The 18,234-nt window shown below is 39.4% G+C and overlaps 1 protein-coding gene across 1 annotated transcript; it reads left to right on the top strand.

Annotated features, from left to right (window-relative positions):
* Positions 1 to 652: 652 nt before the first annotated feature.
* On the top strand, positions 653 to 17,818 carry LOC132157250 (zinc finger protein 883-like). The gene is made up of 2 exons (XM_059566541.1): positions 653 to 1,501; positions 16,220 to 17,818. Exons 1-2 carry the CDS (start codon positions 793 to 795, stop codon positions 17,689 to 17,691), a joined length of 2,181 nt encoding a protein of 726 aa, XP_059422524.1. The 5' UTR covers positions 653 to 792; the 3' UTR covers positions 17,692 to 17,818.
* Positions 17,819 to 18,234: the final 416 nt, after the last annotated feature.

Below are 18,234 nucleotides of genomic sequence, written 5' to 3'. Positions count from 1 at the left end.
AAGTTATAGACAAGTGAAAACTCTGTGCTTAATGCAAATATAATTGACTTAATTTACAAAATTAGGTGATTATTTTCGCACATCTATGCAAATGTCTATCTATATAGAAACAAAAGAATGAGGTTAATCACTGTCTGTCACGTCAGTTTATAGTGATATATATTAGCAAAGACACTGATAAATACACCACATCTTCATCTTCAGAAAACATCTTCAGCTTTTGGTTTTATTTCTCATCAAACACAAAACAACTTAAATCAAAGGATTAGCAGCGGGAAATATACTGTGTTTATTTATATACATTTATTTGTATTAAACACCAAACTGACGGAAGGAAATTAAAAAAAAAAGACAAAGTAAATATTAATTTATTTATCCATTCATTCAGCAATGGATGTAGTGCTGGATGCTGCTCGGACGCGCAGACAGTAATGCACTACACCCTTCAAATAACTCACTTAAAGGGCTCTTCGAAGGGAGTAGGGCACAGGGATCCTCACTTCCGTTGGTGTTCGCCCCAAATGACGACGAACTGGCGAAGTCCTGTTTTTGCCGCGTCGCTTCACTCTCCAGTCCAGCGGGTGGCGCTAAACACATTCGTTTGTTTGAAAAACACCATTAAACCTCAGAAGAAGAAGTTATCCGTTTATACCGCGCTCTCTGTTGTTGTTATGCCAGTATGCTGCCTTAATACAAAAAGTTAGACATGTTTCTTTTAAGAGAAAAATACAGTTTTTGAATCAGGTCAGTAAATAACTGTTATATTCTCATCCTTACAGTCGTGACTAAGTTATGAATCAAGCAGGAATATCTGGAGAAGTATCATCTGAACTGAGATCTGCTGCTGTGAAGATGGAGTTTATTAAAGAAGAGAGTGAAGAGAACACGAGTGAACCAGAAACCTGCAGAATAAAACACGAGGAACCAGAAACACTGAGAATAAAACACGAGGAACCAGAAACCTGGAGAATAAAACACGAGGAACAAGAAACCTGGAGAATAAAACACGAGGAACCAGAAACCTGGAGAATAAAACACGAGGAACCAGAAACCTGGAGAATAAAACACGAGGAACCAGAAACCTGCAGAATAAAACACGAGGAATCAGAAACCTGGAGAATAAAACACGAGGAATCAGAAACCTGGAGAATAAAACACGAGGAACCAGAAACCTGGAGAATAAAACACGAGGAACTAGAAACCTGGAGAATAAAACACGAGGAACCAGAAACCTGGAGAATAAAACACGAGGAATCAGAAACCTGGAGAATAAAACACGAGGAACCAGAAACCTGGAGAATAAAACACGAGGAACCAGAAACCTGGAGAATAAAACACGAGGAACTAGAAACCTGGAGAATAAAACACGAGGAACCAGAAACCTGGAGAATAAAACATGAGGAACTAGAAACCTGGAGAATAAAACACGAGGAACCAGAAACCTGGAGAATAAAACACGAGGAATCAGAAACCGGGAGAATAAAACACGAGGAACAAGGAGGTTGGAATTTATATTTCATTCATCCTTAATGTTTGTTTGTGGTTATGTTACATTAGGTAGGTATGTGACAAAAAAAAAAATCAATACTAGAAAATGTATATATAATCATAACCATATGAAAGATAAAAATACCTTTAAAATGTTTTTTAAATGATTAAAATCGGACAATTAAGAAAGTTATGGAATTTTTAAATTCGGAAATTAGGGGTCATTTTTGTACCTAATTAAAACAATAAAACTCAAAATATCATAGCTTCCTCATTTCTTGGTCTATTTGCATAATTCAAACACCACAGTGTAGGTAATAAAAAGCCCAACAAGATTAAGCTAACCTCTTTTTAAAAGGTATATATAAAAAATTTATTATTTCTAATTAACCACTAATTAATGAAACTGAGAGCATCAATCTTACTCCAGTTTTTCATTATAATTTAAAATAAATATATACATGTTAAGACTACTACTCCATAATTCTATTTATTTCAGTTAAGATGAAAAACGACTCACCTTGGGTGATATGGAAGTCAAGTTATTTTCCGACCACTGGCATCGTTTCATCAAGAAGGGCCACCCATTAGTAAAAATACCTACAAAATAGACAATTATTTATTTCTCAAAAGTAATATTAATTGATTATGTTATTTATCATTTAGAAATCAATAAATGCATGTATGTTGAATTTTGTTTAAGAATAAACATCAGTAGGCCAAAGAAATTCATTCTCACAACACACAAAAATGAGGCCTACAAGTACATTCTCGGACATTACAATCTGAGATCAGATGAATACAATTGAAAACATTTTTTAAAATAATCAGCCTTTTAAAAATATGATATCATATTATATCAAAAGTACAGTCGTGGCCAAAAGTTTTGAGAATTACATAAATATTAGTTTTCAAAAAGTTTGCTGCTAAACTGCTTTTAGATCTTTGTTTCAGTTGTTTCTGTGATGTACTGAAATATAATTACAAGCACTTCATACGTTTCAAAGGCTTTTATCGACAATTACATGACATTTATGCAAAGAGTCAGTATTTGCAATGTTGGCCCTTCTTTTTCAGGACCTCTGCAATTCGACTGGGCATGCTCTCAATCAACTTCTGGGCCAAATCCTGACTGATAGCAACCCATTCTTTCATAATCACTTCTTGGAGTTTGTCAGAATTAGTGGGTTTTTGTTTGTCCATCTGCCTCTTGAGGATTGACCACAAGTTCTCAATGGGATTAAGATCTGGGGAGTTTCCAGGCCATGGACAAAAAAATTTCAACATTCTGGTCCCCGAGCCACTTAGTTATCCCTTTTGCCTTATGGCACGGTGCTCCATCGTGCTGGAAAATGCATTGTTCTTCACCAAACTGTTGTTGGATTGTTGGAAGAAGTTGCTGTTGGAGGGTGTTTTGGTGCCATTATTTATTCATGGCTGTGTTTTTGGGCAGAATTGTGAGTGAGCCCACTCCCTTGGATGAGAAGCAACCCCACACATGAATGGTGTCAGGATGCTTTACTGTTGGCATGACACAGGACTGATGGTAGCGCTCACCTTTTCTTCTCCTGACAAGCCTTTTTCCAGATGCCCCAAACAATCGGAAAGGGGCTTCATCTGAGAATATGACTTTGCCCCAGTCCTCAGCAGTCCATTAACTATACTTTCTGCAGAAGATCAATCTGTCCCTGATGTTTTTTTGGACAGAAGTGGCTTCTTTGCTGCCCTTTTTGACACCAGGCCATCTTCCAAAAGTCTTGGCCTCACTGTGCGTGCAGATGCGCTCACACCTGCCTGCTGCCATTCCTGAGCAAACTCTGCACTGGTGGCACTCCGGTCCCGCAGCTGAATCCTCTTAAGGAGACGATCCTGGTGCTTGCTTGACTTTCTTGGACGCCCTGAAGCCTTCTTTACAAGAATTGAACCTCTTTCCTTGAAGTTCTTGATGATCCTATAAATTGTTGATGTAGGTGCAATCTTACTAGCCACAATATCCTTGCCTGTGAAGCCATTTTTATGCAACGCAATGATGGCTGCACGCATTTCTTTGCAGGTCACCATGGTTAACAATGGAAGAACAATGATTTCAAGCATCACCCTCCTTTTAACATGTCAAGTCTGCCATTCTAACCCAATCAGCCTGACATAATGATCTCCAGCCTTGTGCTCGTCAACATTCTCACCTGAGTTAACAAGACGATTACTAAAATGATCTCAGCAGGTCCTTTAATGACAGCAAAGAAATGCAGTGGAAAGGTTTTTTTGGGATTAAGTTAATTTTCATGAGAAAATAATTACAAAGAATTACAAAGAAGGACTATGCAATTCATCTGATCACTCTTCATAACATGGAGTATATGCAAATTGCTATTATAAAAACTTAAGCAGCAACTTTTCCAATTTCCAATATCTTTGTAATTCTAAAAACTTTTGGCCACGACTGTACATTCTCGGATATTACAATCTGAGAACAGATGAATACAATTGAGAACATTTTTTTTAAAATAATCAGCCTTTTAAAAATATGATGATATGTTATATCAAAAGTATATTATTATATTTATTTATTTTTAAGTATAATATGATATTTATATTATATTTCAAATAGTAATATACACTTGTATATAATATATACCTGTAAGCCTACAAGTACTACAGACATTTGGTTGTTTTTGCTGCTTTAATTTACTTTTGAAACAAAAAAAAAAAAGACATTTCAGTAATTGTAAAAATAATTCAATTTTACCAACTCTGTGCAGAATAATACAGCACACATGGGCTGAAATGTTTGTCAGATTCGGCCAATCAGCTTACCAGAAATGGGTCACGTGACCTAGCAGGCAGCCAGAAGCACAGTTTTTCCTAAACGAATCTATAACCATCCATGGTATTTATTTATATGTTTGACAAAATTATGTCAATAATGTAATCTAGAGATTCTAAACCTTTGTTCTGTATGATTACTTTGAAAAATACTGCAGGGATTGATAAAAACTGGCAGAAGTTTTGGAAGCCAGTATGATTGAATGGGCGATTCTGCTTTTGACAACAACGTCACTTGCGGATCGTAAAAAAAAACACATGCGAATGTTACAGTCAATCCCAAACTTCACCTAATTCAAGTTAAATGTATATTCTATCAAAAGTATTGGGTTTGAAACAAAAAAATACTCACCTTCATAGCGGGTTTTGATGCCAAACACAAGAGAAATGTTGCTTCGCTTATAACTTACTTCTTACGGCAGCCATCTTGGAAATTCGAACGTGAGAATCAACATGATGAAGTAATTTACGTCACTAGTATATGGGCTTTAGAGGTATTCACAAAGCAAAGATTAGACAGATTTCCTAAGTCACCGACGTGTCTGGCGCTGCTTACCTGCTGGGAACACAGCAGCTTGAACAAAGCGCTCGTGCGTATATAGGTCAATTTGTCACATACCTACAGTAGGGTTACAGAGTTTTACTTATCTGGTGTTTTGGAGTGTTTTGGGGCCCTGACATCTGCGGTTTATTTATAAAGACAGCACCCATTTAAAAATGGGTTTCGCTCATTTCGGAGACGGTCAGCTCCACACGATCAGCGGGAGCTCAGTGCACATTTATTCGCTGAGAGCATTCTCACCTCGGCTAGTTCTTCTGATATTTGCAGCTGACTCTGATGTCTCTTTAGTGGTTAAACATAAAATATAATTTGTTTTGGGTTAATCTAACAGGGACTCTTTGGTCTATATTCAACTTATCTATATGTTAAAATGAAAAAAAAAAAAAGAGGCAAGCGATATAATATTTCGATACATTTTAATGGGTGTATATGTAGCCCCCCCGTAGAGCTATGGCAATGCTAACTACGCCACCGCTTGGACAAGACTGGTAAGGCAAGGGGACTCTATGTTACAAAAGGAACACACGCACAGGCTTGGTTTAGCAAAGTAGAAAGATACAATCTTTATTTTATTTTTAATTAAAATTTAGTCGCTTTTTGGTTGTCAATAAATAACACGTAAATACATAATTTGACATGGATAAGCCATAGGAGGGCAGGCCCCCAGGTTAGAAGCTGGACCAGGTCTAGGTTTCAATACCACACGTGAACTAAAGCACACCGCTTTTATGGTAGAACCAACACTACAAACTCAGCCTACATAACCACAGCAATCATGCTCTTTGATGCATCCAGAACTTTGAAAAAGTACTACCTAACCCGCAGGGACTTTCTGAGGGGCATTTTTTACCTGGAACTTTTAGATCCTGGTTCCTCCGGTGGACCGAGTACCAGCCCGAAGTCCCTAGTTCCTGTGGTGGAAACGTGGTATTAGAGTGGCCTTTTATTGTGGCCAGCCTGAGGCACACCCGTGTAATAATCATGCTGTCTAATCAGCATCTTGATATGCCACACCTTTGAGGTGGATTATCTCAGTAAAGGAGAAGTGGTAATTAACACAGATTTAGACAGTTTTTGAACAATATATTAGATAAATAAGGCTTTTGTGTACATAGAAAAAGTCTTAGATATATATATAAAATACACACACACACACATATATATATATTAGGGGTGTAATGGTACGCAAAAATCTTGGTTCGGTACGTACCTCGGTTTTAAAGTCACGGTTTGGTTCATTTTCGGTACAGTAAGGGAAAGAAATGCAAACATTAAACTGCAGGTTGTTTATTACAAAAAACTTTTTTTTTTTTACAATTTGTTTACACTTTTAAACACTTTTAAATAAAATATATATAAAATGAAAAAAGAATAAGAAATAAAATACTGCTGCAATGTTCTCCACTAAATAAAATACTCTCAGTCTCAAACCAAAGATCACATAATAAAATATAGTGAAAAATATAAATAACTACGATTACAGTGCAGCATTACCAATCCCAGCTTGTAGGCCTGCTCATATTTTAAAAATATATATAACTTTTGCAAAGTGTAAAGTGCAGCATCAACAGATTAATTTTTAGAACTTCTCAGATTTTTAAGAACTTTCCACAGTCTAAAGTACAGCATGAACAGCTCCAAGCTGAAGGCCTGCTCAGATTCATTCAACTTTCATGTTTTTTGTTAAAAAAATTTACTTGTCCACATTGTCTACGGAAAGGGCAGATCTGCTGGCAGTAACAATGTCTCCAGCTGTAGAAAATACCCTCTCGCTAGGGACTGAGGTAGCAGGTACAGCAAGGTAGTGCTTTGCTAACTTGGCAATATGAGGATATGTGGGCTCATTGGTCCTCCACCATTCAAGTGGGTTTGAATCCAGTGTAATGCAGTCCACAGCCTTGTAAAAGCTAACCTCTTCCTTCACCAGCTGCAAAGTAGGCTTGTTTCCCACCTGAGTCTTGAAGAGTTCACCAAATAGTTCAGCCATGGCTGACTTCTTGACAGTAGGGCTGTCAGAATTGCTCAAAAATGACGTTTGAATATTCCCTCTAAAAAACACACGAATATTCGAACTATTCGAACATCTGGTAGCGCATGTTGTCAATGATGTGCATTACGTCAATAACAGGACAAAATAATACAAAGAGACATAACTACTTGTATAGGTAGACTATTTAAGTTTAAACATATATGACAACGTATTACCTACACAAAAACAAGGAAATCAACTAATGGCCAAGACTGCAGACCTCACGCTCTCTCACCCTCATGTTCTCTGCTGTTACGGCCAGCTCGTAACCGCAACAAAGATGGGACAGCCACACCACTGAATTAATATAATTAATATTTATTACAAGATCTAGGGGTTTACAGAATACAAAATGCAGACAACGATCGATCCCAAAACGAGGCAACCCGAGGCCAACCGGAGATGATGTCAACTCTCCGTGCCTCCCTCATTGCAATTAACCACGATATTTATCTCCACCTCCTAATGGGAGTCAGGTGTCTTGTATCTCTGCGGCCGCCTGCAACACAAGGAAACAACAAAACCAAATACCAAGAAAGGAACACACCCATAACACCTCCCCCCTTAAGAGAGAGGATCCTTACAAGAGCACCTCTAAAATGTGAAAATTAGGTATTCATTAAGTTACAAAAGGTCTAAACATAACCACTAAACCTAAATAGGTCACAGTCGCCTTGGCCAACTCACACTAGCCTCTACCAAACGCTCAAACAGTGTTCGAATGCGTAAAAGATGCTGCTCCCGCATGTCATTATATACTACGACATCATCCAAGTTATTAAGAGTCTCAGAATTTTTAAGCCGGGGCTGCAGCATACAATCCTCAGGTACTTCAACATCCTCAACCATTTCCACAGACGAAGCTACAGCCACCGCTACATGAGCCTTCTCGGACACCAACGAACGGGAATAAAAGGATTTTAACAAGTTAACATGGCACAACTGTGTGCATCTTTTGCGCCCAGGTGTTGAGATCAAGTAATTTTGGTCACCAATTTGACGTACCACAGTATATGGACCTGAAAACTTGGCACAGAAAGGAGAAGCAGGAAGAGGCAACAAAGCCAACACCTGATCCCCTGGACAAAACACACGAGTCTCTGTATGTCGATCAAACAACCGCTTCATCTTCTTTTGTTTGTTAAACAAGTGGTCTTTTGCCAATTGACCAGCTAGGAGTAAACGTCGTCTAAAGCTGTCAACATATTGTAACAAACTCTGAGGTGGGTCAGGCCCTTTTTTCAGTCCATCATGAAGAACAGCCAATGGTCCACGCACTTTACGACCAAAGACCAACACATTTGGACTAAAACCTAGACTATCCTGAACCACCTCCCGAGCTGCCAACAACAACCAGGGCAAACCATCCTCCCAATCACGCTTCAATTCCACACAATAGGCCTGAAGCAAAGACTTCAATGTCTGGTGGAAGCGTTCCAGAGCCCCCTGACTCTGTGGATGGTAAGCACTAGAATGATTGCACTTCACACCAAGCTGCCGCAAAACTTCCTGAAACATATGAGAAGTAAAATTTGATCCTTGGTCGCTTTGAACAACCCTAGGAATCCCAAACACAGAAATAAACTGTGTCAACGCCTTAACAATTGAACGAGTAGTGATTGAGCGAAGAGCATAGGCAGCAGGGTATCTAGTACTCTGGCACATGACTGTAAGCAAATAAGCATTACCCGATTTAGAAGGGGGTAATGGACCCACACAATCAACAATCAAATGCTGAAATGGTGGTTCAATCGCTGGTATTGGATACAGCGGTGCTGGTTTTAGACCCTGGTTCGGCTTCCCTGTAAGCTGACAGGTTTCACAAGTTTTAATATACTTCCGAACATCTCTTTTCATACGAGGCCAATAAAAGTAGCGCGACAGATGATTAAAAGTTTTGTTAACTCCAAAATGACCCGCAGCGTCGCCATGTGCAGTACGTAAAACGGTGTCTTGAAGAGATATTGGCACAACCACCTGAATACAGGCCTCACCCAAGGGTACTTCACTACCAGATAGCCATTTCCTTAACAGGATCTCATCCTCAATGAAAAAAACCACTTGCTGCACTCGCTACCTCTTCAGTGGACAATGTGGCAGAAAACATTTCCTTCAAGGTGGCATCCTCCTGTTGCGCCACCACCAAATCCTGCTGAGAAACAGAAGGTAAAAGATACGAAAAACCAGGAATCATTCTCTTTTCACAATCAGATTTGAACTCTAAATCCTGATTTTCACACACCTTACTCATTGCCCGCGTAACAGCACAAGTCACAAACACTTCAGAAAACTGTTGATCAACATCAGCTTGTGCTGGTAAAGAAGGAGAATCTGTTACAATAGGAGGAGGTGGTACATCCCTCCAGACACGCCCCCCAGCCAAATTATTACCCAGAATAACCGAGATGCCCTCCACTGGCAGAGAAGGTCTCACGCCTACAGTAACCATTGACCAAGTCTGACTCAAGTACAATTGAGTGCAATGGAACAGGCAGAACTTGTAACCCAATTCCTTTTATTAACACCTCATTTCCAGTACTGGAACTCTCAGAAAAAGACAAAACAGACTCTAAAATAAAAGTCTCAGAAGCTCCAGTGTCTCTAAGGATTTTAACGGGAACTTTTTCATCACTTCCAACCAGAGACACAAAGCCGTCAGTAATGAAAGGAGCATAACTCAACTTTTCTTCATTACCTGACACCAAACTTTCTCGAATACCGGCTACATCAACATCAGGAACAGCCAATTTAATAACTGAAGACACAGCAAGAGCAGATTTTGGGTCAGATTTAGAACGGTTCACTTTTGCTTTAAGAGCTGGGCAATCTTTTTTCCAGTGTCCTTTATTCAAACAATAAGCACACTGATCACTTCTATCAACCAAACTTCCCAGCAATTTCTCAAGTTTCACATTAACATGCAAAAAAGAATGAGTCTCCATAGGAGCACTTTCCACAGAGCCATTTAAACGACGCCAATTATTTTTTTTAACATCTCTAGGAGTCAACACATTCATCAGCAAGGACAGCTGCTGCCTCTACATTCTGAGTACTACGCTCGGTTATGAAAATAGCCACATTTTCAGGTAAAGTGTTTTTAAACTGTTCCAACAATAATAATTCATAGAGTAAATCAAAATCATCTGCCTGTGAAACAGAGCACCAACGATCAAACTGAATCCTTAACTCTCTTGCAAACTCCGTGAAAGACTGCTGCGTACCTTTGCGTAAAGTCCGAAACCGTTGCCTGTAAGCTTCCGGAACTAACTCATATGCCTTCAGCACCACGTCCTTTACCCTACTATAAACTTGACTGTCGCGAACACTAAGTGTCGAGTAGGCTTTTTGAGCTTTACCACAAAACACACACTGTAAAAGTAGCGGTCGCTCACAATCTTCCCATCCCATTAGATCAGCCAACCGTTCAAAAAGAGTAAAGTAAGTATCCAAGTCATCCTCATCAAATTTCGGCATGAGGTTAAGAGAACGAGAAGCATCAAAACCTTTTGGAGATGGACTAACTGAGGCCTGCAGATTCCCTGAAGGACATCCCAACTTACCTTCTCTAATCAGAGCAAACCTTTGAGATTCAATATCCAGCTTACGCAGCTCAACTTCTTGACTTATTCTATTCTTCTCCATTTCCAAGAGCAACAACGCCTTCTGCTCTTCAAACGACAGAGATGAAAGTGTACACACAGGAACATCCTTTTCTCCTTGATCTCCATTCACCCCTGATTCAGATACAACAAGAATGCCCAAATCAATAAGGGCAGTTTTGACAACAGATACCACTCCCTCTTTTAAACTCTTTTCTTTAGTGGTAAGGCTGATTTCATACTTTTCTGCTACTTCCAATAACTGTTTCTTAGAAAGCTTATAAAAGTTCTCCTCAGTGGGATGCTCAAAAAACTCATCTAATAACGTAGTCATCTTAAAAAGCACAATCAACCTCTAGAACAATTTTAAACGTCAGCTCTTTTCAAACTTCTCACATTTAATGACTTTCCCCTCTACCTACATAAAATACTACCTCAACCCTAAGCTTCGTGCTTCCACCAAGAGCTAAGTGACTTTAAGCACTCGAATACCATCAGTACAGACTACTCTCGGATAAACCAGAGAGAGACTGGTACAGCGGCAGTGCCCTCAGCCCAGCGTCAGCACAAAAACAACAAACTAAAATAATAAAGGGTCAACGCAAGCGTTGCTTCAGCCTAACAAGGGAAAAGCCACCAATATGAGAAGACAATCAATTTAATCCTCGCTATAAAATCTCACACAACTTTAACGGAGACTACCAAACAACGTACATACACCACCCAAAGTTATCATAAACAACCTTCATACATGTACATCGACAACCGGTCTCAACTGCCTTCATCAGTCAAACAAACAAATGCCAAACAAGAGTAAAACATATGTCTACCTCCGCAGCATTTCAATATCGCATTACAAACGTAGGTTAGGTGAAAATCAAACTCACCTACCTCACTTTCCTCTCATGTAAATGAGTGGCAAACAGTTGCGATGAACAATCGACAAAGAGCAGTGACTAACCAACTTACACATCGATCTGTCCGCACACTCTCCTGCAAACAGCTGAACTGCTGAAAATACCAACAGGTGCTTCTAATTACCAAACACGTCTCTCGGATGAGCCCCCAATTTGTTACGGCCAGCTCGTAACCACATCAAAGATGGGACAGCCACACCACTGAATTAATATAATTAATATTTATTACAAGATCTAGGGGTTTACAGAATACAAAATGCAGACAACGATCGATCCCAAAATGAGGCAACCCGAGGCCAACCGGAGATGATGTCAAGTCTCCATGCCTCCCTCATTGCATGAAACCACGATATTTATCTCCACCTCCTAATGGGAGTCAGGTGTCCTGTATCTCTGCGGCCGCCTGCAACACAAGGAAAAAACAAAACCAAATACCAAGAAAGGAACACACCCATACCCATAACACTGCGCATAATGGTTTAAATGAACAAACAAATTTTTGTGCAAGCAATTTAAGGTCGCGACTGTTGTCCCAAATATAGCAGGCTTCATTCAGTGATTGAAATAAATATTATTAATATTAATTGAAGTTTTACAGCTTATAGAACTGACATTGAATGCTCCGAGCGAGCTGTGCTGTGGTAAACATGGAACTTTTCCTTGACATGAAACGATAAATAATCAATCCTCGGATCCATTGCTTGACAAAACTCCCCGACGCCTGCCCCATCCGCGATACTGATCGGTCTCATGTCCTTAAAAATGAACGAAATTATTTTATCCGTTATGGCCTCATGTCGTGTTGCAGACAAAGAGATTGTGGCGGGCGATGCGAAGTAACGTTAAGTGTTCCATGAAGACGCGTCAACTTTCAGCAGTGATGCTGTGCCAGACAGTGCGACTCCTGTGACCTGTCCCTGAACCCTCAGGCGCTCTAGCGCGGCCACTCGCAAAGCAGATAACCACGCCTCTACTACCGTGGGCGTTTTTTTCCACATTTTTTTTTTTATTCGAATATTAATTTTCACCTTTGAAATTCGTTTTTTTTAAACTATTCGAATACATATTCGAATTTAGAATATTCGTTGACAGCCCTACTTGACAGGGGGAGATGAAGCCTCTGGGTGTCCTGTCACTGGGGATGAAATAACTGCTGTGGCCTCCTCACTCTGCAAAATAAAATGACAAAACTTTAACTACTACTGGCACTGTCATCTTTATTTATATATGCTTTTTTAACAATGCAGATTGTTTCAAAGCAGCAAGTATTTCAAATTATACAATGAAGATATTTTACACACGAATTAACACAATACCTGTTCTACCATGGTTGCAATCTCTGTGATGAGGTTGTTGTAGATTCTGTCACGATAGGCATCATCCACATGAGGAAGGGCCTTGAACCTCGGATCAAGAACTGTGCATTTGTGGAGGAAGTCATGACAAGCAGAGTATCTGTTCTTCAGGTTTTCTGTGATGGCAGCCTTGATTTCTCTCACAGTTGGACTGTCTTCTTCATTGGGTGCCATAGAGTTGAGGACTGTGGTTTGGAGGGGGAGGATCATTGATACTGAAGGTGTGGATTCAGTGCTCATCAGTGTTGTGATGGTTTTTAGTGGTTTAAGAACCTCAAGTACATCCTCTGCTATTTTCAGATCCTGGTCAGACAACGTGCTTATTTCTTTATTCTTCTTGAGAGCCTTTTCTGTCAGTGCAGAGTATATAGCTGCTTGCTGTTCAATGTACCTCTCAAGCATATCATAACTGGAGTTCCAGTGGGTGGTGACATCATTAATAAGGGTGGGTTTTGGTATATTAAGCATTTCCTGTTTGCTCTCTAAAATATGTGCAGCTGTTGGGCTACGGTGAAAAAAAGACACAACCCTTCTGACTCTACCTAACACTCTGGACACCCTGGTTGAGACCTGTTGCTTTCTGTGATGCTAAATTAATTGTGTGTGCAAAACACCCAATTTGAGGGCCCAGTCCAGCTTCACTGACTGCATTGACAATATTCCTAGCATTGTCTGTTGTGACAGGAATTGTAGTTCCTGGCCTCTCCAACTTCCACTCCAACACTGTCCCTCTGCCAGATTTGTGCTTGTGTGTTGTTCATAAATGGGGCAGGTTTGCAAAACATGGCTTAACATGTTCCACTCTGGAGTAATGTGATGGGCAGTCACTGTTAAGTAGCTCTCGGTAGCTCTAGATGTCCATCCATCGGTTGTGAGTGCTACAGCAGATGCCTTAGACAGCTCATGGACAACAGCAGTTTTAGCTTGTTCATAAAGGGCGGGTATAACTTTTTGGCTGAAATGTGGACGAGAAGGAATTTCATACCTGGGCTCAGTCACCTTCATCATGTGCTTGAAACCACTGTTCTCAACAACCGAGTATGGTAGTAGATCAGCTGCTATAAAAACACCAATTGCTTTTGTTATTGCATTGGTCTGATCAGAATTAACAGCAAAGGTCTGTTTAAATGCCGACGGGAGCTGTGTTTGAATCACGGTCGTTTTTTTTCTAGTTGCAGTGATGTTCATACTCGCGTAATGCCTTTTCAGGTGCGTTAACAAGTTTGAAGTGTTGCCAGAAACATACCCGATCATTATTGAGCAATGTCGACACACTGCTTTCGTCTTATCGACTAGTCTTTGTCCGTTGACGTATTTTACTGGGAAACCGAAGTGTTCCCAAACAGGCGACCTTAATGATATGGGTGGCTCTTCAAGCTCCGGCTTGTCCATACGGTCTATGGGCTTGTCTGCATTGGCCATGACGCTAGCTAGCGAGAGGCTGGGCTAAAGCATGCCGTGTGTATGTTGTTGTAAAGCCGCGGTGTGTGATTTTTTTTTTTTTTTCAAACCACTTCAGCGAACATCCCGCCCTGCAGTCGATTTCATTGGTTTAGGTTACAGTGACGATGGGTAGGTTTAGAGATCAGTGTTGGTGTAGGGCAATCTGTACAGTGATTGACATATTGACATGACCAATGAAAACTGTAGAATCAGCTGCAGGGTAGGATTTGCGCTGAACGCGGAGACTTCCGCCACTTAATATGTTCATGTGGAAACATGAAAATGTATATGTTCCACACACAAAATATTCATTTTGTCTCATTTTAGACCTATATCTAAACTCCCCTTTTTATTTAAAGTTTTGGAGAGAGTTGTTTTTAATCAACTTAAATCGGTTATCGATGAATTTAGAATTTCTGAAAATTTTCAGTCTGGTTTTAAGCCCTGTCACAGTACAGAAACTGCTCTTTTAAGAGTTTCTAATGATCTTCTTTTAACTGTGGACTCTGGTAACTCTGTTGTTTTAGTCCTTTTGGATTTTACTGCTGCCTTTGATACTGTCAACCACTCTATTATTTCATCTAGACTTGAACAGTGTGTCGGCATTAAGGACAAAGCCCTTAAATGGTTTCAATCATATTTGACATACAGAAGTTTTCACCTTGGTGAATTTTCGTCATCTGCTGCCCCTCTTTTTGTGGCATCCCCCAAGGGTCAGTAATGGGCCCTATGTTTTTTTTGTTTGTATATGCTGCCCTTGGGGTATTTTTTAGAAAGCACAATATCACCTTCCACTGTTATACAGATGATGTACAAATTTATTTGCCTGTCAAAGCAAATGACAAAGGTTATTTTCTGTCATTACTAAATTGCCTTAGAGATTTAAAAATATTGCTGGATCAGAACTTTCTTTGTCTTAATGAAAATTAGACTGAGATTGTTGTGTTTGGTCGTCCTGGGTATTTAAGGGCTTGTGTAGATGCACTTGGTATTTTAGGTGTATATGTTTGTCTATTTACCAAGAATCTCGGTGTGATTTTTGACAGTGCTTTTAAATTTGAAAAATAGAGTAGTTCTGTTGTAAATGCCAGTTTCTTTCAACTGAGACTATTGGCTAAAGTCAAGCCCTACCTGCCACGTAAGGTGTTTGAAAGTGTAATTCAGGTTTTTATAACATCTAGACTAGACTACTGTAACTCTTTAAATGTTGGTTTGGATCAGTCATCTCTTCAGCGCTTACAGTTAGTCCAAAATGCAGCAGCTCGGCTTTTAACTGGGACTAAAGAGTATGAGCACATTACCCCTGTCCTATCTTCACTACACTGGCTTCCTGTCCTCTTCTGGATTGATTTAAAGATTTTATTGTTTGTTTTTAAGATTTTAAATGGGTTGGCGCCTGTGTATTTATCAGAGCTTTTACATGTCCATGCTCATGTTAAAGCACTGAGGTCATCCAATCAGGTGCTACTCAATGTACAGAGAACTAGGTTGAAAAATAACGGCGACCAAGCTTTTTCAGTGGTGGCACCTAATTTGTGCAATAGTTTACCTGTAAACATAAGAACTGCTCAGACTGTTGGAATTTTTAAGTCATTATTTAAGACACACCTGTGTTGGCTTTTATTTCAAGCCGAGATGAGACATTGTGATGTTTTTACGGTATTTGTCTAATTTGTGTGTAACTTTTTTATTTTTATTTTCTGGACATTAAGCACTTTGATCAACCATGGTGGTTTTATATGTGCTATATAAATAAATTAAACTAAACTGAACTGAACAAAGACCCTGGGGTCAAATTGACTCCAAAGAACAACGATGCTTCAAAATGTGTAGAGGGCATTGAAAAATAACATCATGTTCATTTTATGTTATTTTATCGAGTTGTCCCCATTCAATCTGAAGCAAAGAAAATTAATTGTGTATTTACAGATGTTAAACATTGAATGGGGTCACTTTTTACAATTTTAACAAGTTACCAAAAATAATTTTTATTTTTATTTCAGAATTAATTGAAGAAAAAGAGGAGAATGAAGAATCAAATGAAGTTGAGGAGAAAAATCACGTCAAAACTGGAGGAAAACCAATTAGTTGCACTCAAACCAAACAGAAAGATTTAAAGAAAAAAAGTGTCAAGAAATCTTTCACCTGCACTCAGTGTGGAAAGAGATTCACACACAAAACAGGTTTTGAGCGTCACATGAGAATTCATACTGAAGAGAAACCATTGTCTTGTGATCAGTGCAGGAAGTGTTTCAAACAATTCGCAAACCTGAAGATACACATGAACATCCACACTGGAGAGAAGCAGCACGCATGTGATCAATGCGGTAAAATGTTTTTATGGGCTTCACTTCTGAAGAAACACTTAAAAGTTCATGCAGAGGAGAAGCCACATCCATGTCATTTGTGTGGTAAAAGGTTTTTGCATCCACAAAGTTTGAAAGTACATAAGAAAACACATACTGCTGATACAGAGTACATGTGCTTTGAGTGTGAAAAGACTTTTAGTTCAGTGAGCAGTTTAAAACAGCACCAGAGGATCCACACTGGAGAGAAACCTTATAAGTGTGCACACTGTGACAAGAGATTCAGTCAGTCATCAAATCTGAAAACACATGAGATGATCCACACTGGCGAGAATTCTTATAAGTGTTCACACTGTGACAAGAGATTCAGTGATTCATCAACTCTGAAAAAACATGAGAGGATCCACACTGGCGAGAAACCTTATAAGTGTTCACACTGTGACAAGAGATTCAGTGATTCATCAACTCTGAAAAAACATGAGAGGATCCACACTGGCAAGAAACCTTATAAGTGTTCACACTGTGACAAGAGATTCAGTCAGACATCAAATCTGAATACACATGAGAGGATCCACACTGGCGAGAAATCTTATAAGTGTTCACACTGTGACAAGAGATTTAGTGATTCATCAACTCTGAAAAAACATGAGAGGATCCACACTGGTGAGAAACCTTATAAGTGTTCACACTGTGACAAGAGATTCAGTGATTCATCAACTCTGAAAAAACATGAGAGGATCCACACTGGCAAGAAACCTTATAAGTGTTCACACTGTGACAAGAGATTCAGTCAGTCATCAAGTCTGAAAACACATGAGAGGATCCACACTAGAGAGAAACCTTATAAGTGTTCACACTGTGACAAGAGATTCAGTAATTCATCAAATCTGAAAACACATGAGATGATCCACACTGGCGAGAAACCTTATAAGTGTACACACTGTGACAAGAGATTCAGTCAGTCATCAAGTCTGAAAAGACATGAGAGGATCCACACTGGAGGGAAACCTTATAAGTGTTCACACTGTGACGAGAGATTCAGTGATTCATCAAATCTGAAAAAACACGAGAGGATTCACACTGGAGAGGAACCGTATCACTGCATTGTACGTGGGAAGCATTCAATTCAGTCATTTGTTATACACAGTCATATAAAACAATCACAGTAAGGCCCCGTACAAATGGAGACACGTTTAGCTGTATATGTACATTTTTCCTGTGGTATATGTGTTTTGTCCAGACAAATCCGGTGTTTTGGGAGAGTGAAATCCCTATTTCTTGAAACCGGGTCCCAGAGTGGATTAAATCTGAAAATGACACCTTTGCATTTTCATGTGTACAGCCAATCCGTATATTTTGTGAAACAATGATGTCATCACCCCACTTCTCGACCCTAGTCAGACACCACTACGTCATGTAACACAAACAACAACAACAATGGAGGACTACATGTTTGTGTTCATGCTGCAGAAGAGCAAAGAGAATAGATGAGTGTCAGTGAAAATGTTATTTGATAATGTAAATGTTCTCTGCTCTGTTTCTGTACAGGGAAAGTGATATGATTAGCAGGGGCGGGTTTAGTGATTTGGGGGCCCCAAGCAAAATACAGGAATTGGGCCCTATACACTAAACAATTGTCTAGCCATCTTGATTTAATTTATGAAACTGATAACCACTAAATCAGTGAGTGAAAGGCGTTGTCTAGAAATGTA

The sequence above is a fragment of the Carassius carassius genome, chromosome 1, assembly GCF_963082965.1.
Source record: "Carassius carassius chromosome 1, fCarCar2.1, whole genome shotgun sequence".
Classification (NCBI taxonomy): Eukaryota; Metazoa; Chordata; class Actinopteri; order Cypriniformes; family Cyprinidae; genus Carassius; species Carassius carassius.
Note: the sequence above shows the minus strand (reverse complement) of the source record. Positions and strands in the feature narration are given on the sequence as shown.

Excerpts from the sequence above, each read along its gene's own strand:
- LOC132157250 (XM_059566541.1), top strand. The coding sequence starts at position 793 with ATGAATCAAGCAGGAATATCTGGAGAAGTATCATCTGAACTGAGATCT. Across the intron at positions 1,502-16,219 it reads AAAACACGAGGAACAAGGAG|AATTAATTGAAGAAAAAGAG; the intron begins GTTGGAATTTAT and ends TTTTTATTTCAG.